General features: G+C 40.5%; 1 protein-coding gene across 2 annotated transcripts in view; it reads left to right on the forward strand.

Moving 5' to 3' along the window:
- Positions 1-19,775, forward strand: part of LOC118390255 (GRB2-associated-binding protein 3-like) — a 20,704-nt gene extending 929 nt beyond the window's left edge. The window contains exons 2-10 of one of the 2 annotated variants that reach the window (XM_052457198.1): positions 3,142-3,466; positions 14,566-14,767; positions 14,875-15,383; positions 15,589-15,644; positions 15,882-16,131; positions 16,496-16,586; positions 16,719-16,800; positions 17,181-17,300; positions 18,579-19,775. In XM_052457198.1, coding sequence (XP_052313158.1) covers positions 3,196-3,466; positions 14,566-14,767; positions 14,875-15,383; positions 15,589-15,644; positions 15,882-16,131; positions 16,496-16,586; positions 16,719-16,800; positions 17,181-17,300; positions 18,579-18,695 — 1,698 coding nt within the window. In that variant the 5' untranslated portion in view covers positions 3,142-3,195 and the 3' untranslated portion in view covers positions 18,696-19,775. The remainder of the gene's footprint in view (positions 1-3,141; positions 3,467-14,565; positions 14,768-14,874; positions 15,384-15,588; positions 15,645-15,881; positions 16,132-16,495; positions 16,587-16,718; positions 16,801-17,180; positions 17,301-18,578) is intronic. The other variant, XM_035780628.2, reaches the window with a different exon arrangement.
- Positions 19,776-19,802: the final 27 nt, after the last annotated feature.

Consider the following 19,802-nt stretch of genomic DNA (forward strand, 5'->3'; position numbering starts at 1 on the left):
GTGAACTGGGACAAGTGCCTGGCAATCTGCAATGTTTCTGTAGGGGTCATGTGAGAATGTTGTTGTGTAGGGAGGAAAGGGGGAGGCCACCCATTCTGGGATGTGTGTTGAGACTGTTGGCCTCTCATTCTGTGAAATTTGGGTGTGTATTGCAAAACATGGGAAGTACTGTCGCTGCCAAGCAGTACAGAATGACCTGACAGGCAGAAATGACCAGGCTTTATGATGGCTTTTTGTACTCTGTTTGCACTACAGAGTAGAGAGGAGGATGGCTTTTCTGAAAACTAGCACAGATTAAGGGGGTAATTCACTGGAAAGAGAGTCACTTCAGAAATACTATTTGGTGGGAAATAGTTCAAGGGCTTTGTGGAGGACACAGACAAACCGGAAGAACAATGTTTCCCTTTGCAAGGACCAGACTAACCATACACAAGTGAAAAGTGTGTGGGCATACATTGGACTCATCACTCCCTACACATAGCAAGTGAAGGCCCAGAGCAGCTAGCTCTTAGAAACACTAATGATGAGACTCAGAGAGTGAAAGTCACAGACAGTTTCAATTCTCCAACACACAGAGGTCACAGCTAGCATTGTCAGTGGCCCATAAGTTAACATATATAAGTACATAAGTTAACCACATTTAAATAAATAAAAAGACAATGCCTGCGTAAGGGTAAACAAAACAAATTAAAGGATCTTGTAACGGGATTCGTCCTCCTCTAACGAGGAGTATGAGAGATCGGACCAATATGCAGCGTGGTAAGTGTTCGTCATGTTTTAATGAACAAAATCACTGAACACGAAAATTACAAAATAACAAATTGAAAGACAGAAAGGAAAACCGAAACATTTCCGTGTGGAACACACAGACACAGAAAACAATCACCCAAGAAACATTGGTGGGAAAAGGCTACCCAAGTATGATTCTCAATCAGAGAACTAACGACACCTGCCTCTGATTGAGAACCATACCAGGCCAAACGCAAAATACAACATAGAAAAACAAACATAGACTGCCCACCCCAACTCACGCCCTGACCATACTAAAACAAAGACAAAACAAAGGAACTAAGGTCAGAACGTGACAGATCTGTAGAGGTAAAATAGTTCAACGTTTTAATTTTATAAAAAATATCATTGGGAAACATGTTCCAAACAAAAATGGTATGGTTTAAAAACATCACTCTCAATAGAATAGGCCTAGTTTATCTTCCAGCAGAGTTGAGTTCGCACTCAATAAGGCCATTATCACCACAACAAGGAAGTGTTTTTATGCATGATTCTGTAGATGTTTCTAGAGCGTGAGGATATTTCCCGTTAGGGGATGTTTGTATTGTTTTTATTAGTGATCCCCATTAGCTGCAGCCAAGGCAGCAGCTACTCTTCCTGGGGTCCAAACACATTAAGACACTCACATCACAAATAAAACCAAAGATAAAACGGTACATCATATAACATTATTACACTACTTCATATTTAGAATACAAAATGTATAACACCACCATACAACAATATTACAATGTACGTGTGCGTAGAGTGCGTGTGCTAGTGTGTGCATGCGTATGCGTGTGTTAATTATTCTCACATCATGCATTTTAAATATGCTTTGACATACTGAACATGTAGCACTGATGATGAACATGAGCTGCCCTACTCTCTGTATCTCTGTCCTCTTTCCTAGCACTGTGTGATGCAAATGAGGATTTACAACTTGTTCACTGTTTATGATTGATTTGAATATGAGTGTGGGCACAACAAGACAGAGTTTTGGTTTCAAACAAACGTTCTGAGCATGTTCATAGCTCTCTTGAAAGATCCTCACAAAGATAAACAATATATTCCTGAATTTGGTAGCTGGTGGGTTATAGCACACATTTCCTTTGTCAACTGAGATAAGAATAACAGTGTAACACAGACAACTACAAAAAGTGTTGTTGCCAATATGCTAATACCACTGCCTCTTCAAAACAAATCACATTTCTTCTTTATGATAGGATGTTTCATTAAATGTACTCTCAAAGCTCAAAAACAGCTATGATTTCATTTCAGACCATCCAGTGTTCCATGATAACAGATGTGTGACAGGTAGAATAATGCATGAATCACCTGAATACTGAATGTATTAGTCAAAACGGTATAAAAATATACAACTGCTGCTACAAAGGTGGTATTGGAAATGGCTTTAAATAGTACATGGGTGAAGATTGAAGAACAGACGTAGTAGGCCTATGGAAGTCAGTCATGAATATTTGACAGTTAGTATATAGATGGACATATGACTCATAGCCCATGTGAGTGACCACGAGGTCAAGACCAACATTTTGAAGTACTTCAGTTAGGCCTTCTTCCAGTATCAAAATGAAGAGAACCAGCTAAGCATCACATTCTCATAGCATTACTGAAAACAAAAACCCCTCCTATACTAATCGGTATCCATTCTGGCATGAAAAACTTCAGCAGAAAAATAAGTTGCCTTTTTAATCTCCCCCAATACGGTAGTGACCCACACTGCAGTACAATTAGCTTTTTGTTCGTGTCAGACCTTCTCTTCTACATAGAATTAACTTCCTCTTCTCAGCACTTCTGGGAAACGTTGTTGTCAGTTCCTCACAACAACCGTACCAAAAGCAAGAAAAAGGGTGTTGTCTATAGCTGTGGTAAATTAAGGTTGTGTTGCTAAATGAACGTGGTCAGAAGAGCAGTGGTACATTTTCCATGACTAAAAATGTATGTTCCCCGATGCAATACGTGTGACATAAACTGATTGACACAGGTCACAATGCTGGAAACTACATGAGGATAAAGACAGTGCTTTGTACAAAGAATCTTTAGTCACAGTCAGGGGACATAAAAATAGTTCACATTTTTCTGTATTGAGCTACCATGTTAAAATGTTTCACTGATGGTTCTGTTGATAAACTATGAAATAAACATTGATAGAGAACAGCAACATTCTATGGCTGAGGCCATGGTTGAACCTAAAGTCACATAAAAATACACCAACCATGATTGCCAACCAAATATTTCTAAGGTTACTAACCAACTAAGGCAACTAGTCTACATATGTGTGCAGAATAATTGTATTATATTGATTTGTCTATACGTACAAGGTGCAACAGTACAGTATGTTAATCTGCGTAGTTCTCTGTCCCCTAGGCATGGAGGAGACGTTGGTTTGTTCTTCAAAGAGGACGTATGAGTGGGAACCCAGATGTGTTGGAGTACTACCGAAACAAGACCTCAAAGAAGCCCATCCGCACCATCGACCTGAGAGAGTGTGAGGTTCAGATGCAGACGGAGCAACGCCTGGTCAAGAGGGAGTTCCAGAACCAGCACCTCTTTGTTGTCAAGACGTCGTCTCGCATGTTCTACCTGGTGGCCAAGACTGAGGAGGAGATGAACATTTGGGTCAGTCAGATCAGGGAGATCTGTCACTTTGGACCTCTAAGTATGGATGATGGGACAGGTAAGGAACTTGTACAGAGACACAGATAATTGCAGTTACAGTTTAGGCGCCTTGGGTGTGAGAAATGCGCTTTACAAATTAAATGAATTATTAGTATTAGTTACAAAATCACATTTATGTGTTCAATTTCAACAAAGAATATAGAGAAACATAGCTTGGTATTCAACTTTTGTTGGAGGCTTTCATCCTATGACAGAGTAGTCATGTAGTGTAAGGGTTTTCCTCCTCCTCTTCGTCTGAAGAGGAGAGGCGGGAAGGATCGAATGACCAATGCACAGCGTGGTAAGTGTTTTTAATAAGAGAAACTCAAACATGAACACACTACAAAACAATAAACGTGGCAACCCCCCCCCCCCCAAAACAGTCCTATCTGGTGCAGAGAACACAGAGACAGGAAACAACCACCCACAAATACCAACACAAAACAGGCTACCGAAATATGGTTCCCAATCAGAGACAATGACCAACATCTGCCTCTGATTGAGAACCATATCAGGCCAAACATAGAAATAGACAAACAAGATACACAACATAGAATGCCCACCCAGCTCACGTCCTGACCAACACTAAAACAAGGAAAACACACAAGTACCATGGTCAGAACGTGACATGTAGGCATGTTTAAGGAAGGATATATAAATTCAAGACTGAGATAACATACCATTTAGGTGGTAATCTGATGATGACTGGTAAATCAATGAATGGACAATATTAATTTGTCATGTGCAGTTTTGCATTGCATTTAAAGGAGATGTTTCAATCATTACTGCTGCAGGACAAGTGGATTACTGCCTCTAAAGTTTTGGGCCGATAAAGTTATTGGGCTCAAGAAATGTACTTTTGTCACTTATGCAATGACATTGAAATACATACGATTTATTGATGGTAAACAATTTTATGAATAGTATGAGCAGAATATATTTTATTTAACCAGGAAAGGCTCTGGAGGTTATAACCGGTTTTGCAAAGGGACCCTGATGTACAGTGCATTCGGAAAGTATTCAGATTCAATTGTTTTTTACCCTAATAAATCTGAACGCAATACCCCATAATGACAAAGAAAAACGTTTTTTTATACATTTTTGCAAATGTATTAAAAATAAAAACGGAAATATTACATTTACATAAGTATTCAGACCCTTTACTCAGTACTTTGTTGAAGCACCTTTGGAATTGATTAAAGCCTCAGGTATTTTGGAGTATGACGCTACAAGCTTGGCACATCTGTATTTGGGGAGTTTCTCCCATTCTTCTTTGCAGATCCTTTCAAGCTTTGTCAGGTTGGATGTGGAGCATCGGCTGCACAGCTATTTTCAGGTCTCTCCAGAGATGCTCGTTCAGGGTTGAAGTCTGGGCTGGGCCACTCAAGGAAATTCAGAGACTTGTCCCAAAGCCATTCCTAGGTTGTCTAGGCTGTGTGGTTAGAGTCGTTGTCCTGTTGGTAGGTGAGGTCCTGAGTGCTCTGGAGCAGATTTTCATCAAGGATCTCTCTGTACTTTGCTTCGTTCATCTGTCCGTCGATCCTGAGTAGTCTCCGAGTCCCCGCTGCTGAAAAACATCCTCACAGCATGATGCTGCCACGACCATGCTTCACCATAGGGATGGTGCCAGGTTTCCTCCAGATGTGACGCTTGGCATTCAAGCCAAAGAGTTGAATCTTGGTTTCATCAGACCAGAGAATTTTGTTTCTCATCAAATCAAATTTATTCTTATAGCCCTTCGTACATCAGCTGATATCTCAAAGTGCTGTACAGGAACCCAGCCTAAAACCCCAAACAGCAAGCAATGCAGGTGTAGAAGCACGGTGGCTAGGAAAAAACCCCTGGAAAGGCCAAAACCTAGGAAGAAACCTAGAGAGGAACCGGGCTATGTGGGGTGGCCAGTCCTCTTCTGGCTGTGCCGGGTGGAGATTATAACAGAACATGGCCAAGATGTTCAAATGTTCATAAATGACCAGCATGGTCGAATAATAATAAGGCAATACAGTTGAAACTGGAGCAGCAGCACAGTCAGGTGGACTGGGGACAGCAAGGAGTCATCATGTCAGGTCGTCCTGGGGCACGGTCCTTGGGCTCAGGTCAGTTGAAACTGGAGCAGCAGCATGGCCAGGTGGACTGGGGACAGCAAGGAGTCATCATGTCAAGTAGTCCTGGGGCATGGTCCTAGGGCTCAGGTCCTCCGAGAGAGAGAAAGAAAGAAGGAGAGAATTAGAGAACGCACACTTAGATTCACACAGGACACCGAATAGGACAGGAGAAGTACTCCAGATATAACAAACTGACCCTAGCCCCCTGACACAAACTACTGCAGCATAAATACTGGAGGCTGAGACAGGAGGGGTCAGGAGACACTGTGGCCCCATCCGAGGACACCCCCGGACAGGGCCAAACAGGAAGGATATAACCCCACCCACTTTGCCAAAGCACAGCCCCCACACCACTAGAGGGATATATTCAACCACCAACTTACCATCCTGAGACAAGGCTGAGTATAGCCCACAAAGATCTCCGCCATGGCACAACCCAAGGGGGGGGGGGGGGGCGCCAACCCAGACAGGATGACCACAACAGTGAATCAAACCACTCAGGTGACGCACCCCCTGCATGGACGGCATGAGAGAGCCCCAGTAAGCCAGTGGTCTCATGGTCTGAGAGTCCTTAACGTGCCTTTTTGCAAAATCCAAGCAGGCTGTCATGTGCCTTTTACTGAGGAGTGGTTTCCATCTGGCCACTCTACCATAAAGGTCTGAATGGTGGAGTGCTGCAGAGATGGTTGTCATTCTGGAAGGTTCTCCCATCTCCACAGAGGAACTCCGTAGCTCTGTCAGAGTCACCTCCTTGACCAAGGCACTTCTCCCTCGATTGCTCAGTTTGGCAGATTTGGTGGTTCCAACCTTCTTCCATTGGAGACCACTGTGTTCTTGGGGACCTTCAATGTTACCCTTTTCCAGATCTCTGCCTTGACACAATTCTGTCACGGAGCTCTATGGACAATTCCCTCGACCTCATGGCTTGGTTTTTGCTCTGCATGCACGGTTATCTGTGAGACCTTTCATAGACCTTTTATAGACAGGTCTGTCCCATTCCAAATCATGTCCAATCAATAGAATTTACCAGGTGGACTTCAATCAAGTTGTAGAAACATCTCACGGATCAGTGGCGATTTTAGCATGTATATCTTGGTGGGGCAAACTCCCAACATCATTTTTGCCAGCAAAGCCACTACACAGCACAACACCACACTTAACAATAAATTAATTGCACTATAATGGTGACAAATGGTGTCAACAAACTGTTAGGGCCTATATAAAGATGTCCCAATCTTTTCAGCACCATGTAGTCACTTATAAGGTGTAGCTTTATCACTGCTACACCTGGCTATTATCGGAGCCTTTCTGGCAGCGAAACAGTTCATTCAGATTAATTTACAGTCTTTAAAAAAAACATAGCTGATATGACTGATTTGCTTAAACAAATGTGGTTTCTACCGACAACTGAGAAGAACAAACTATGGCATAAGGGGACGAGAAGCGGAAAAGAGTGAATCCGTCATTTGGATTAAGACATTAATGAGCGAGCTAGGACGAACGTAGTCAATATAAAAAAATGTTCAGCACTTTTGAAATGTACAGCGACAGAATTCAGAACGTAGGATAAATAAAGTGGGCATATAAGCTGACAATGAAAGCTTTTACAATATTCAATGATTACATTTCTCTAAAACAGGCTATAGGCTACATGTGTACCACCAAATCAGAATAATAGGCTCAATTATGAGGGGGAAAGGGACTAAACCCTCCTCTAACCCGGACGTTGCTGGACCAATTGTGTGCCGCCTCATGGGTCTCCCGGTCACAGTCGGCTGTGACACAGCCTGGGATTGAACCCGGGGCTGCAGTGGCTCTTTAGCACTCATTGTTTAATTTGTGATTTCCAATTTGTTGTGTAATGCTTATGTCCAATGGCCGATGAGCACTGAAAGGATTGAAAAGGATTTTGCCAGCAGATTGCCGACTTGATGCATGATGATCACTCCTTTCTGAAAGTATGATGTTGACATGATCAGTCTAATCAAAGCTGCGGTCGATATATCTGTGGCCAATGACTTTGAGCCTTCTTGGATGGGCACTTCTAATTTAAGTCTATGGGTGCACCCAAGGGGCTTGAATGTTCAAGCTCTAACCGTACATTTTGCAGTGACGTAGTGTCTCAAGAAAGCAAAAAAGAGATGTTTGTCCGTGGCTTTATTAACTCAATTATTATTATTTTTTACATAATTTGCAGACTAACATTTCACACATTTTTAATGCCAAAATAACATGCAAAACAGGCCCACAAAAATAAATTATATATATATTTTTTATAGCTAAACAGGTGTGTCTCAAAACAGGTGGGGTTCTGCCCTACCTGCCCTGAATGACACGTCGCCACTGTCAAGGATGATCAATGGAAACAGGATGCACCTGAGCTCAATTTCGAGTCTAATAGCAAAGGGTCTGAATACTTATGTAAATAAGGTATTTCAGCTTTTATTTGTAATAAATTTGCAAATTTTTTTTTTTAAATGTTTCGCGTTGTCATTATGGACTATTGTGTGTAGATTGATGAGGATTTTTTAAAAATGTAATCCATTTTAAAATAAGGCTGTAATGTAACAAAATGTGGAAAAGGGGAAGGGGTGTGAAAAATGTCCTAATGCACTATACATGCACACTAAATGATAGAAATACAAAGATGTATGCACACACACACCACACACAAACTCGCAATTAGGAATGCACTCACACATGCATACATGCACACACTCACCTACCTCAATGTTGTAGCAATAATCAAATGATTTTTCAAAGAGATTCTGAGTGTTACAGTTTTTTTCAATCACTTTGATGCATTTTTCCCTAGTGTGTGGTACATTTTTAACCAGTGTGGGGTACAACTCTTCGTACATCAATGTAAACAGATAATCAAAATGACTCATGTTTCAAAACTGATTTTCAGTTGACTAAGTACAGATGTAGGATCTTAATTTGATCACCCTGTTGCAGGATCTTTCCTTCAATGCGGGACATTTAAAACTTGTAGTGTATTTCAGTTTTAAAAAGGCTTCTGAAGTTCTGACTTGATTTTCCATTATGAAAAATGTATCAACCCCTACAAAGATGTTCATTAATTAAAATCTACATAACAATTCACATTTTCTGTTGCTAAATAATTATATTCCAAATTGTCTCAAATTAAGATCCTACATCTGTACAACAAACAAATTCACAGTCACTTGTTCACTGCACCAAATAACTCTTTCAATATTCAAATATTTTATTTTCACAATGCAATATACATATTACTTTTTATATGATTGTCTTGTCATTTGTTAACAGTACATTTAACTGTCACTTAATCAAACGTCTCAAAACAGATAACTACTGTACTGAACCAAAACAATACTGTGCCTATTTTACATACACTGAACAAAAATATAAACGCAACTTGTAAAGTGCTGGTCCCATGTTTCATGAGCTGAAATCAAAGACCCTAAAAAATTATCCATATGCACAAAAATATTATTTTTCTCAAATTTTGTGGACAAATGTGTTTACATCCCTGTTAGTGACCATTTTTCATTTGTCAAGATAATCCATCCACCTGACAGATGTGGCATTTCAAGAAGCTAAAATGTGCAGTTTTGTCACACAACACAATGCCATAGATGTCTGAAGTTTTGAGTGGAGTGTCCAATTGGCATGCTGATTGCAGGAATGTCCACCAGAGCTGTTGCCAAAGAATTGAATGTTAATTTCTCTACCATAAACTGCCTCTAACATCGATTTAGAGAATTTGGCAGTATGTCCAACCAGCTCACAAACACAGACCATGTGTAACCAGGCCAACCCAGGACCGCCATATCCAGCTTCTTCCCCTGTGAGAGTGTTTGAGACTAGCCAACTAGCTGATGAAACTGTGGGTTTGCACAACCGAAGAATTTCTGCACAAACTGTCAGAAGCCGTCTCAGGGAAGCTCATGAGCAAATTCGTGAGCAAATTCTCATCTTAGATGGCCACTGACACACTGGAGAAGTGTGCTCTTCACGGATGAATCCCAGTTTCAACTGTAACTGGCAGATGGCAGACAGCGTGTATGGCCTCGTGTGGCCGAGCTATTTGCTGATGTCAATGTTGTGAACAGAGTGCTGTGATGGAGGTGGGTTTATGGTATGAGCAGGCATAAGCTACGGACAATGAACACAATTGCATTTTATAGATGGAGATACTGTGATGAGATCCTGAGGCCTATTGTCGTGCCATTCATCCACCACCATCACCTCATGTTTTAGCATGATAATGTACTGCCCCATGTCGCAAGGATCTATACACAATTCCTGGAAGCTGAAAATGTCCCAGTGGTCTGCATACTCACCAGACATTTCACCCATTGAGCATGTTTGGGATGCTCTGGATCAACGTGTACAACAGCATGTAACAGTTCCTGCCAATATCCAGCAACTTCGTACAGCCGTTGAAGAGGAGAGGGACAACATTCCACATGCCACAATCAACAGCCTGATTAACCTTATGCGAAGGAGATGTGTCTCGCTGCATGAGGCAAATGGCGGTCATACCAAATACTGACTGGTTTTCTGATCCACGCCCTTTCCTTTTTTTAAGGTGTCTGTGACCAACAGATGTATTTCTGTATTCCCAGCCATGTGAAATTCATAGATTAGGGCCTCATTTATTTATTTCAATTGACTGATTTCCTTATATGAACTGCAACTTAATAAAATCTTTGAAATTGTTTCATGTTGCATTTCTATTTTTGTTCAGTGTATGTAGCTGAGCACTGTACACATCTATATTTTTTCATAAATGTATAAATTTACATCAATTTACATTGGAAGGTCAAAACCAAATCATATATGGATGTGGTTGTAAATACTTCAACTAGTGTGCTTCAATAGTACAAAGTGGAAAGTCACTCTATGTGCTACCATTCGGAAATAATCAAATCAAATTGAATCAAAGTGTATTGGTCACATACATAGTTTAGCAGATGTTATAGCGGGTGCGGCGAAATGCTTGTGTTACTAACTTCTAACAGTGCAGTAAAATGTTTTTTTTAAAGTACACAAGTAAATCAAAAAGTAAAATCAAGAAATCAAGAAATGTCAGAACAAATTCAATCAACCTATACAAAATCGGTGACCCCTCCCAGCTACAATAACATTTCCCAGGACATAGACATATCTGATATGGGCAGAAAGCTTAAATTATTGTTAATTAAAAACTGCACTCTCCAATTTACAGTAGCTATTACAGTGAAAGAATACCAAGCTATTGTTTGAGGCGAGTGCACAGCTATGAAGTTGAAAATGTATTAATAAACCAATTAGGCACATTTGGGCAGTCTTGATACAACATTTTGAACAGAAAGGCAATGGTTCATTGAATCAGTCTAAAATTTTGCACATAAACTGCTGTCATCTAGTGGCCAAAATCGAAATTGCGCCTAACCGGCAATAGTACATTGTGACCTCTCTCTTGTATTTCAAAGATGTATTTAAAAAAAAACATGTTTTTTTCTTTGTATTATCTTTTACCAGATCTAATGTGTTATATTCTCCTACATGAATTTCACATTTCCACAAACGTCAAAGTGTTTCCTTTCAAATGATATCAATAATATGCATATCCTTGCTTCAGGTCCTGAGCTACAGGCATTTAGATTTAGATGTTATTTTAGGCAAACATTTTTTTAAAGGGTTAGATCCTGAAGTTAACAACCCAAATAACACTAAATAAGTAATCCAAACACAATCTATCCGTATATACACCACAAATATGTATTAAGGATGATATGTACAGCAATAGATTTATTACAGTGAGCTATGTCAAGAATCCAGCATATAAATAGACAGTGTGTATAAACAGTATAACAAAAATACAATGCACAGTAGCAGATACAGTATATTATAATGAGTTATGTAGAGAATAAAGTATTTAAATACACAGAGTGAAAAACTCTGATGGATTTTGTTAAGCAGAGAGATATGTGATAATGTATCAGTTGAAAAGTCACATAGAAAAGGTGTATCAGGTAGGAATGTAAGACCAGGATGAAGACACGTCAAATTAAGAATGGTTTAATAATCCAACAAGGGCAGGCAATAGACAGGTCAAGGCAGGCAGGGGTCAGTGAACCAGAGGTAGGGCAACGGTACCGGACGGCAGGCAGGCTCAGAGTCAGGACATGCAAGGGTCAAAACCAGGAGGGCAAGAAAAAGAGAGACTGGGAAAAGCAGGAGCTGAGAACAAAAATGCTGGACTTGACAAACAAGACAAACTGGCAACAGACAAACAGAGAACACAGGTATAAATACACAGGGGATAATGGGGAAGATGGTCGACACCTGGAGGGGGGTGGAGACAATCACAAAGACAGGTGTGACAAGGTGATATACACCAATAAAGTTTTACTAATTATATTTAATAAACACTAGTTTGAGATTAACTTCAACATTTTGAAAAGACACCACTTACATCTGAAAAATGTACCAAAGTGACATTTAAAAATTTTTTTTAATTACAAACATAGTTAAGCGGTGGACAGAGCTGCAGTAAAATCTGATTTATTTTACCCAATTCCGTTACTAGCTATCTTTCTCTGTGAAACTCATAGTGCCATAGACATTACAACTCTCTACAGGCATGGAAGTTCAGCCATGGTGATGCTTGAACAGTTGGAGGTGGAAGCTTGAACACTTAGAAACCATACTCTCTTGCCTTCATGTCTTTTCCACAGCTCTCTCCCTGGTTTGGAGTTAATAAGAGTTGGCAGTTGGAACATTTAGTAAAACATTGTTGTCTGTGTGGAGCAGATAGGGCAGACTACATGATATCCAGACAAAGATAAGAGATTATAGCCCAGAGGAACAGAAGCAAACCCCAGGTTTACACATAACTGGGAAAGATAACACAATGTGAGACATTAAGTCAATGAAATTCTGAACTTGTTGACTATTCATTACACATAAAAAGAAGAAAATACTAAATGTATGAATGTGAACGTAATTCAATCCACACACTGATAAATCCATTGTGAAAGAAACACACAAGAGATACTGCCACAATTGTTTATTTTTATCTGCTGTTTCGTGTGGTAAAAAACAAGACGTTTAGGCTCTGCCTGATGTTACAGTATGAGTCTTATAAATACATAACTAATTAGAGCATTCAGTATTCATTTTTCACAGTGTCTGTAGAAATTGACATTGAATGTAGAAATATAAATACACAAATCGTTTATAGATAAAACCCATGTTATCTCCCCCCATACTGACACCCGTACTAGGTCTTTATAACTATAATGAACTCAGTTACTGAAAGCCAAGCAGAGATGATTGCCAATGATTAAGTGAAATACTACTTAAGCAACATGTGAATGATGATAACATGGATGTTTCCCCTTATATCCTGACCATATGGATCTCACGCTCCTGTCTGCATGTCTCACTGCTCAACTAAAACTATTTTATAAGAAAACAAATAGCTATAACAATAGCTATAACAAATAGTTATAGCTGTGTTCCACTAGTCAGCACCTTGCCTCTAACATTTTCAGTAGAAAACTCAAAAACACAACTATACAGCGCCTTTGGAAATGATCCCTTGACAATTTCCACATTTTGTTACTTTACAGACTTATACTAAAATTGATTAAATTGTTTCCCCCCTCATCAATCTACACACAATACCCCATAATGACAAAGCAAAAACAGGTTTTTAGACATTTTGAAATATCACATTTACATAAGTATTCAGACCCTTTACTTTGTTGAAGCACCTTTGGCAGCGATTACAGCCTTGAGTCTTCATGGGCATGATGCTACAAGCTTGGCACACCTGTATTTGGGGAGTTTCTCCTATTATTCTCTGCAGATCCTCTCAATCTCTGTCAGGTTGGATGGGGAGCGTCGCTGCATAGCTATTTGCAGGTCTCTCCAGAGATGTTCGATCAGGTTCAAGTCCGGGCTCCGGCTAGGCCACTCGAGGACATTCAGAGCCTTGTCCCGAAGCCACTCCTGCATTGTCTTGGCTCTGTGCTTAGGGTCGTTGTCCTGTTGGAAGGTGAACATTCACCCCAGTCTGAGCTCCGTTCATCTTTCCCTCGATCCTGACTAGTTTCCCAGTCCCTGCATTTGAAAAACATCTCCACAGCATGATACTGCCACCACCATGCTTCACCATAGGGATGGTATCAGGTTTCCTCCAGACATGATGCTTAGCATTCAGGTGAAAGAGTTCAATCTTGGTTTCCTCAGACCAGAGAATCTTGTTTCTCATGGTCTGAGAGTCTTTTGGCAAACTCCGAGCAGGCTGTCATGTGCCTTTTACTGAGGAGTGGCTTCCGGCTGGCCACTCTACCATAAAGGCCTCATTGGTGGAGTGCTGCAGAGATGGTTGTCTCTAGATTGATGAGGACATTTTTATTTAAGCCATTTTAGAATAAGGCTGTAAACTAACAAAATGTGGAAACAGTTAAGGGTCTGAGTACTTTCTGAATGCGCTTTAACACAGACACAAAATATGCATTATATATGGTTTGGAGAAGTTAAGAATGGTCTTTCTTTTTTCCATATTTTTCCTGGTCTTTTTTCTTCTCATTCTTATGTTTTATGGTGCTGGTGAGATAATGTTTATATGCATGTCACATGTTTATACAACATACAACATGTTTATACATACACAGGTGATGTGATCATAATGTACCATAGTGGATGTTTTTTTAGCAGAGGGGCTGCTCAGTCTGAATAGCTATATGGTAGGGGCTTTGTTTACGGTAAAGGGGCATGGACAAGAGCAAAAGCATTTGAAGCACTGCTCAAATTCATTCCACTGCCACCTGCTGGAGATCATTGACAACTACGTCTCAGAGATCACATTTGTCAAGAGACACATCAGGATTCCTGTTTGACTCTGGCCTAATGAATGTAACATCATTCTGAGCCAGCTCAGAACTAATGTAGAAACGATGGATTTCTTCTTTTCCCTCTATTCCTTATATTCTCTCTCTCTTCCTCTCTCCCCACATATCTGTTTTTTCAGAATCAGAGGAAGGTTTTTTGCACAACCCAACCTCCCAGCAGCCTTCACCTGCTCTCTCCCGAAATGTGTCATTCATTTCCAACCATGACTTCATGGCCTATGGCAACAGCAGAGTTGAGATGCCCAGCCTGATGAATCCCAACCATCCAATGGACTACCTCTTCCTCTCACAGTGTGAGACAGGGAGGTTCAGCATCTTTAGGTATGTAGTCTATACTTCTCAAACCTCAAATTGGACACCATATCCACACATTGTTTTAATGATGATAAACGATAAGCACTGTGTTTTCCTTTTTCTTTCTTTTATAGATGTGACAGCTTTTCAAACTCTGAGCGATCTCTGGAACAGAATTCATCAGACGCTACTACAGAAGATGTCTTCTCTTCAACTGATCCTTCTCGGTCTCCCTTTCCCCACACTGGACCATCTCTGTCCCCCTTTCCCCACACTGGACCATCTCTGTCCCCCTTTCCCCACACTGGACCATCTTCCCCCCCCTTCCCCCACATAAGGATGCATGACCCCCCTTTCAGCGCCCCATGTGGCCCCACGTCATCCTCTTCCTCTCCTCGAACTCTCAACCGTACACCCGACATCTTCCAGTTTGATAAGCCATATTCTTCTGCCATATTGGAGGTAACTACTGATGGACTAACTCCCCCTCCTCTGCCCCCCAAGTCTATCCCCCTCTCAGAGCACCTTAGTGATGAGGGCTCCCATGGGCCTCTGGTTGGGGTTGGGCAGCAGCTCACAGGCCAACCTGCACTCATCCCCCGGAGGATCTCTCTCTCAGGCCTGCCAGACCACTTCAGAAGAGGTACAGTATATAATCAGCAGAGTCCTTCAGTCGAGGCCCTTCATACCTGGCTCCATAAACTGGTATACATTATACGGTATATGTAATATATACAGTCAGCACATGTATTGATTCTGACCAATCATGTTTCCAACCACACAGTGTCATTTTTTCTGTTATATAACATCACAACTGCCTTAATCAGTGATATTTCTGTCTAATCTAGAATACATTGAGGGGAGTGCACTGAGGAGCAGGAACAAAAGGCTCAGTCTTAATTTGGTAAGAACACATGTACATGGAATTGATGGGAACTGATGGGCATTTTCAATACTACAAAATGTTTTGGACATAATGTTGTTGGACAGTTCATAGCAGGTAATACTTGTTAACTGTCATTTTTTGCATTCTTTAATGTCAAACAACAATACAGGATTTACAAGTGACCTTTCTACATCATTATAAGCCATGGTCTACTACACATTTCCAAGTTGGTCTGGTCTTGTTGTCTTTTTGCAGCCACATTTCATTGCCACTCAAAGTCCAAACTGCCATGAGGACTCGTACGTGCCCATGGCCTCTCCAACTGTCTGTGTTGGTGAAGATGTGTCGGACGGCTACATCCCTATGAGCCCCACTACAATCAGCTTCCTCAAGGCTAATGGCAAAACAGAGGCCCCTCTCGCTCCCACCCCCTTTCCCACTGCAGGTCTACCTGGGGATTTAGAACCACCTCCAATCAACAGGGATCTCAAACCACGCAGGAGAGGTAATGAGCAAAAAGGAAGGAAAAAGTCCTGTCTAAAGGGCTACATAATCTATTCAATCATCGTACTCAGTAGAGGAAGCATAAAAAATGCTTTCATAAGCATGTATTTTTCTGAAAGCAAAGTGAATAAGGTTTTACATTCTATTGAACCGTGTGACTCCCACAAGACCCACTATTGGATACATGTCTTCGTCTGTGAAAGTCTTCTTTCGGGACTGTATTTGCAGCATGGCTCTTTTTGAAATATTGCTATTTCAACACAAATGCCCTTTGTTTGGAGAAAAGTAGACCTGATCATTATTGTCCGATAGAGGATTTGAGGGTTGCTTGCCTCACCTCACCATGTTGTTTCTCTGGTTCGCAGCCCGGCCTCCACCACTGGACCTGAGGGGCCTGTCCACTATCAGAGAATGTCCGACCCATATGCCTCTGATCAGAACCATGACAGAGCCAGGGTGAGTCAGAGATATAACTATATCCACCCTGAACTCTCAGCTCTCTTTCTGTCCAAATTTTAAAATGAAAAAAGGAGGAAAAAATGGATTCATTTGTTTGTGTGTTGATATGTTTGTTTGTGTTGTTCATAGAAATTCACTGCAAGTCCTACTGGAGAGAAGACAAGGACAACTGGGAATTAAAGGAGACCAAGAAGCCAGCAGCATTCCAACAGTAAAGTTACCTTCTGCATGTATATTGACACCACAAATAGTTATACATATACACTTTCGTTTCCACAATATACAGAGAGAGAGAAAAGTACCCTAGTCACTGTATAGGTAGACTGCTTTCCTCCCCTTCCATGAATAATTCAGCAGCTGTGTCTAAACTCAGAGTTCCAAACTGCCTAAAGCAAAGGAATAAAGGTTTGAGCATCACAATTATTAATTCATGTTTGCAGTACCAAGAAAGGCTTAAAATATGACAATTGATCTTCACCTGAAACTAGCGATACAAATGGAAAGTGTTCAGCATTGGTGGACCGTATGACAACATATTCAGAGATGAATATGAAGTGAGCCTCATTGTAAGTGAGATTACTTTAATTTCAGGAGTCAAGGCCGCTGTTCTTCTCTACAAACGATGGAGCCACCCAGCCGTGGCTTAGGAGATCAAACCTTGACTACCTTTCACTGGATTTCAATTCCGCATCCCCGTCTCCTGTGCAAAAGGTAAGCTTGATTGAATAAATAGAGGTCAAATGGTGGGAATGGGTTTGTCTCCAAAGCAAGACATGGGCTCAATTCAACCATTTAACGGCATTAGAAGTGCCTGTCTTTCACTTTGAGCTGCCACTGGCAGCTTTAAGGACTTAAAATTACAGTCATCATCCACTACAATTCCCTCTGGTCATTCTAGTGTGTGTGGGCAATTACTTTTTAATTGGAAAATTCCCTTTACAGTAATACAGCTTTGTCTCTGCATGCTTAATTGGTATGCTTGATAGTAGATAGATTGGTGTCATACATTTTCATTATTGCTACTATTACCAATCTACGGGAATAATCTGATATTTGTTGCTTTGCTCACTCTTATCTTTCAATCTCCAATTGAATGTGCCATGCGCCTGTATCTAGGCAACAGGTCATTGGGTGACTCCTTATCTGTATTCTGTATGTGACATTTTCTTGAAGTGCCACTTTTGCATTGACTCGTATGTTAGAAATCAAGCCAAATTATTGGTCTGTCACCATCTGAGCAGGGGTGCAAAATAGGTTTTCATTTAAATAGTATTTGAAAACACACATACTGGTCAGACTTTAAAACAGTGAACAACATACATAAATTGCATCTATCATTTCATTTTTGTTTGTTTTATTGTCCCATCTTCCATCTGGATTCAATAGTCCAGAGATAAACAATACATTACATTGTGGTTTTGGCTCAAATTCAAGCAAATGTGTGATAAGAATGAAATAGCACTTGCAGGGTGTAGCTGTGTCCATTTCCACGGTAATGAATCAGTCAGCTGCATACTGTGAGACAATAATGTCAGTGACTCATTGTTTTGGTGACAAGTCATTCACTCTCAATCTGCAAAAAACATAGCGAAAGGAATAGTAATGCTTTCCTTCAGTCTGAAGCATAGGGGACATATTACATGCAACTATAAGACTGCATTATATCCACTGAATAACTGACAAAACAGCATCAATTTAAAATACATTTTCACTTTATGGAAAGGGGAGAAAGGTAATCTATGTACATTTACATTTTAATCATTTAACAGATGCTCTTTTTTAGAGCAACTTACAGTGAGTGCATACCTTTTAGTACTTTTTCATACTGGTCGCCGTGAGTATCAAACCCACAAAGTGCTATGCTCCACAAACTGAGCCGCACGGGACCCAAAATGTAAGACTGGTAGTTCCATTCTGGATACAGGTTTTGATTGAATAATGTAATTACCATAGTTGACTGTACACCAACTCTGCTGGGATGTCTTCCAGAAGCCCCTCCTTGCTGATGAACACAGGGTGGACTATGTGCAGGTGGATGAGAAGAAGACTCAGGCGCTGCAGAACACTAAGATGGAGTGGAAGGATGTCCGGCAGTCTAAAGTGTAAATCAGGTGGGAAAAAAACACGACTTTCCATTTCACAAAACAAGTGGAGCAAATGCAACATCACATAGAAAATCTGTCATAAGAGATGGTAATTTACCTCAAAGAGAGCAGTTCTTCTTTCATGTACAAAATAAAAGCACTTTGAAATGCATCAGATATAAACATCTAAGAGAGAAGAAAGTAGACAGTGTTGTCAAAGACAGTTTAAATAACTGGTTTGTGGTTTGGGGGCATCAAAATTCACTGTACAAATATGACATCAAAGTTACACTGTGAATGTCACTTTACCATGCACTGTGTCACAGTGCTGTTTTTGTATTAAATGTTACGCAATAAAAAGGATACTGCTCATTTCTTATTCTTTTGCTGAAACAGATTGTATGGATTCTCAATACACAGGAATTTAAGTATTCTGTTTTTAGATGAACAATGGTCTGAGTATAAGAGTATGTTAAACCAAATGAGCAGGTGTCTAAGTACAGGTGTGTATGTAGAAGTGCAAATGTAGAGCTGGAATCCTAAAGACAGAGACATGCATTAATGCTTCTGCCCTGCACATTGCATTTGTTGTTGTTTTTTAAAGTTCTGATGCCTTGGATTGGCAGCCAGCAGGAAAAGCACAATGTGAGCTGTAGTCATGTACATAGGGATTGAATGGAATGGTATCATTCAAATGAGTCATATGAACAGGGCGAACATCTCAGACCTGATATTGTGTAACAGTACTGTGTTATTACTGTGTAAGAGGGTACCAATGACTCAAACCCCAAACCCCAACACCATCTCGATAGGTCAATCTACAGAAGAAAGCGCAAAACACTGTGTGCCTATCCTAAAGTTGGTGAGGGTGGAGAACTCCCTTACAATAAACAGTCTCTTCACAAATGTCGGAAAAGCCATAGTCTTAACTAGATGTTTCTAAAGATGGAGTTGAACCCATTATTTTAGCACAAGCGGTACCATCTTCAGGTTGTGAGCTGTATTGTTGTGATGTATGCTTTAACGTGTCCATGTAATGTATGCAAAGATGCACATCCAAGAATGTTTTCATGCTTTAATAAATCCCTTTTACCTGACATAACAGTACATTTGTTGTCTTTATTAAGTC

The sequence above is a fragment of the Oncorhynchus keta genome, chromosome 11 (genome assembly GCF_023373465.1).
Source record: "Oncorhynchus keta strain PuntledgeMale-10-30-2019 chromosome 11, Oket_V2, whole genome shotgun sequence".
NCBI classification, from domain to species: Eukaryota; Metazoa; Chordata; class Actinopteri; order Salmoniformes; family Salmonidae; genus Oncorhynchus; species Oncorhynchus keta.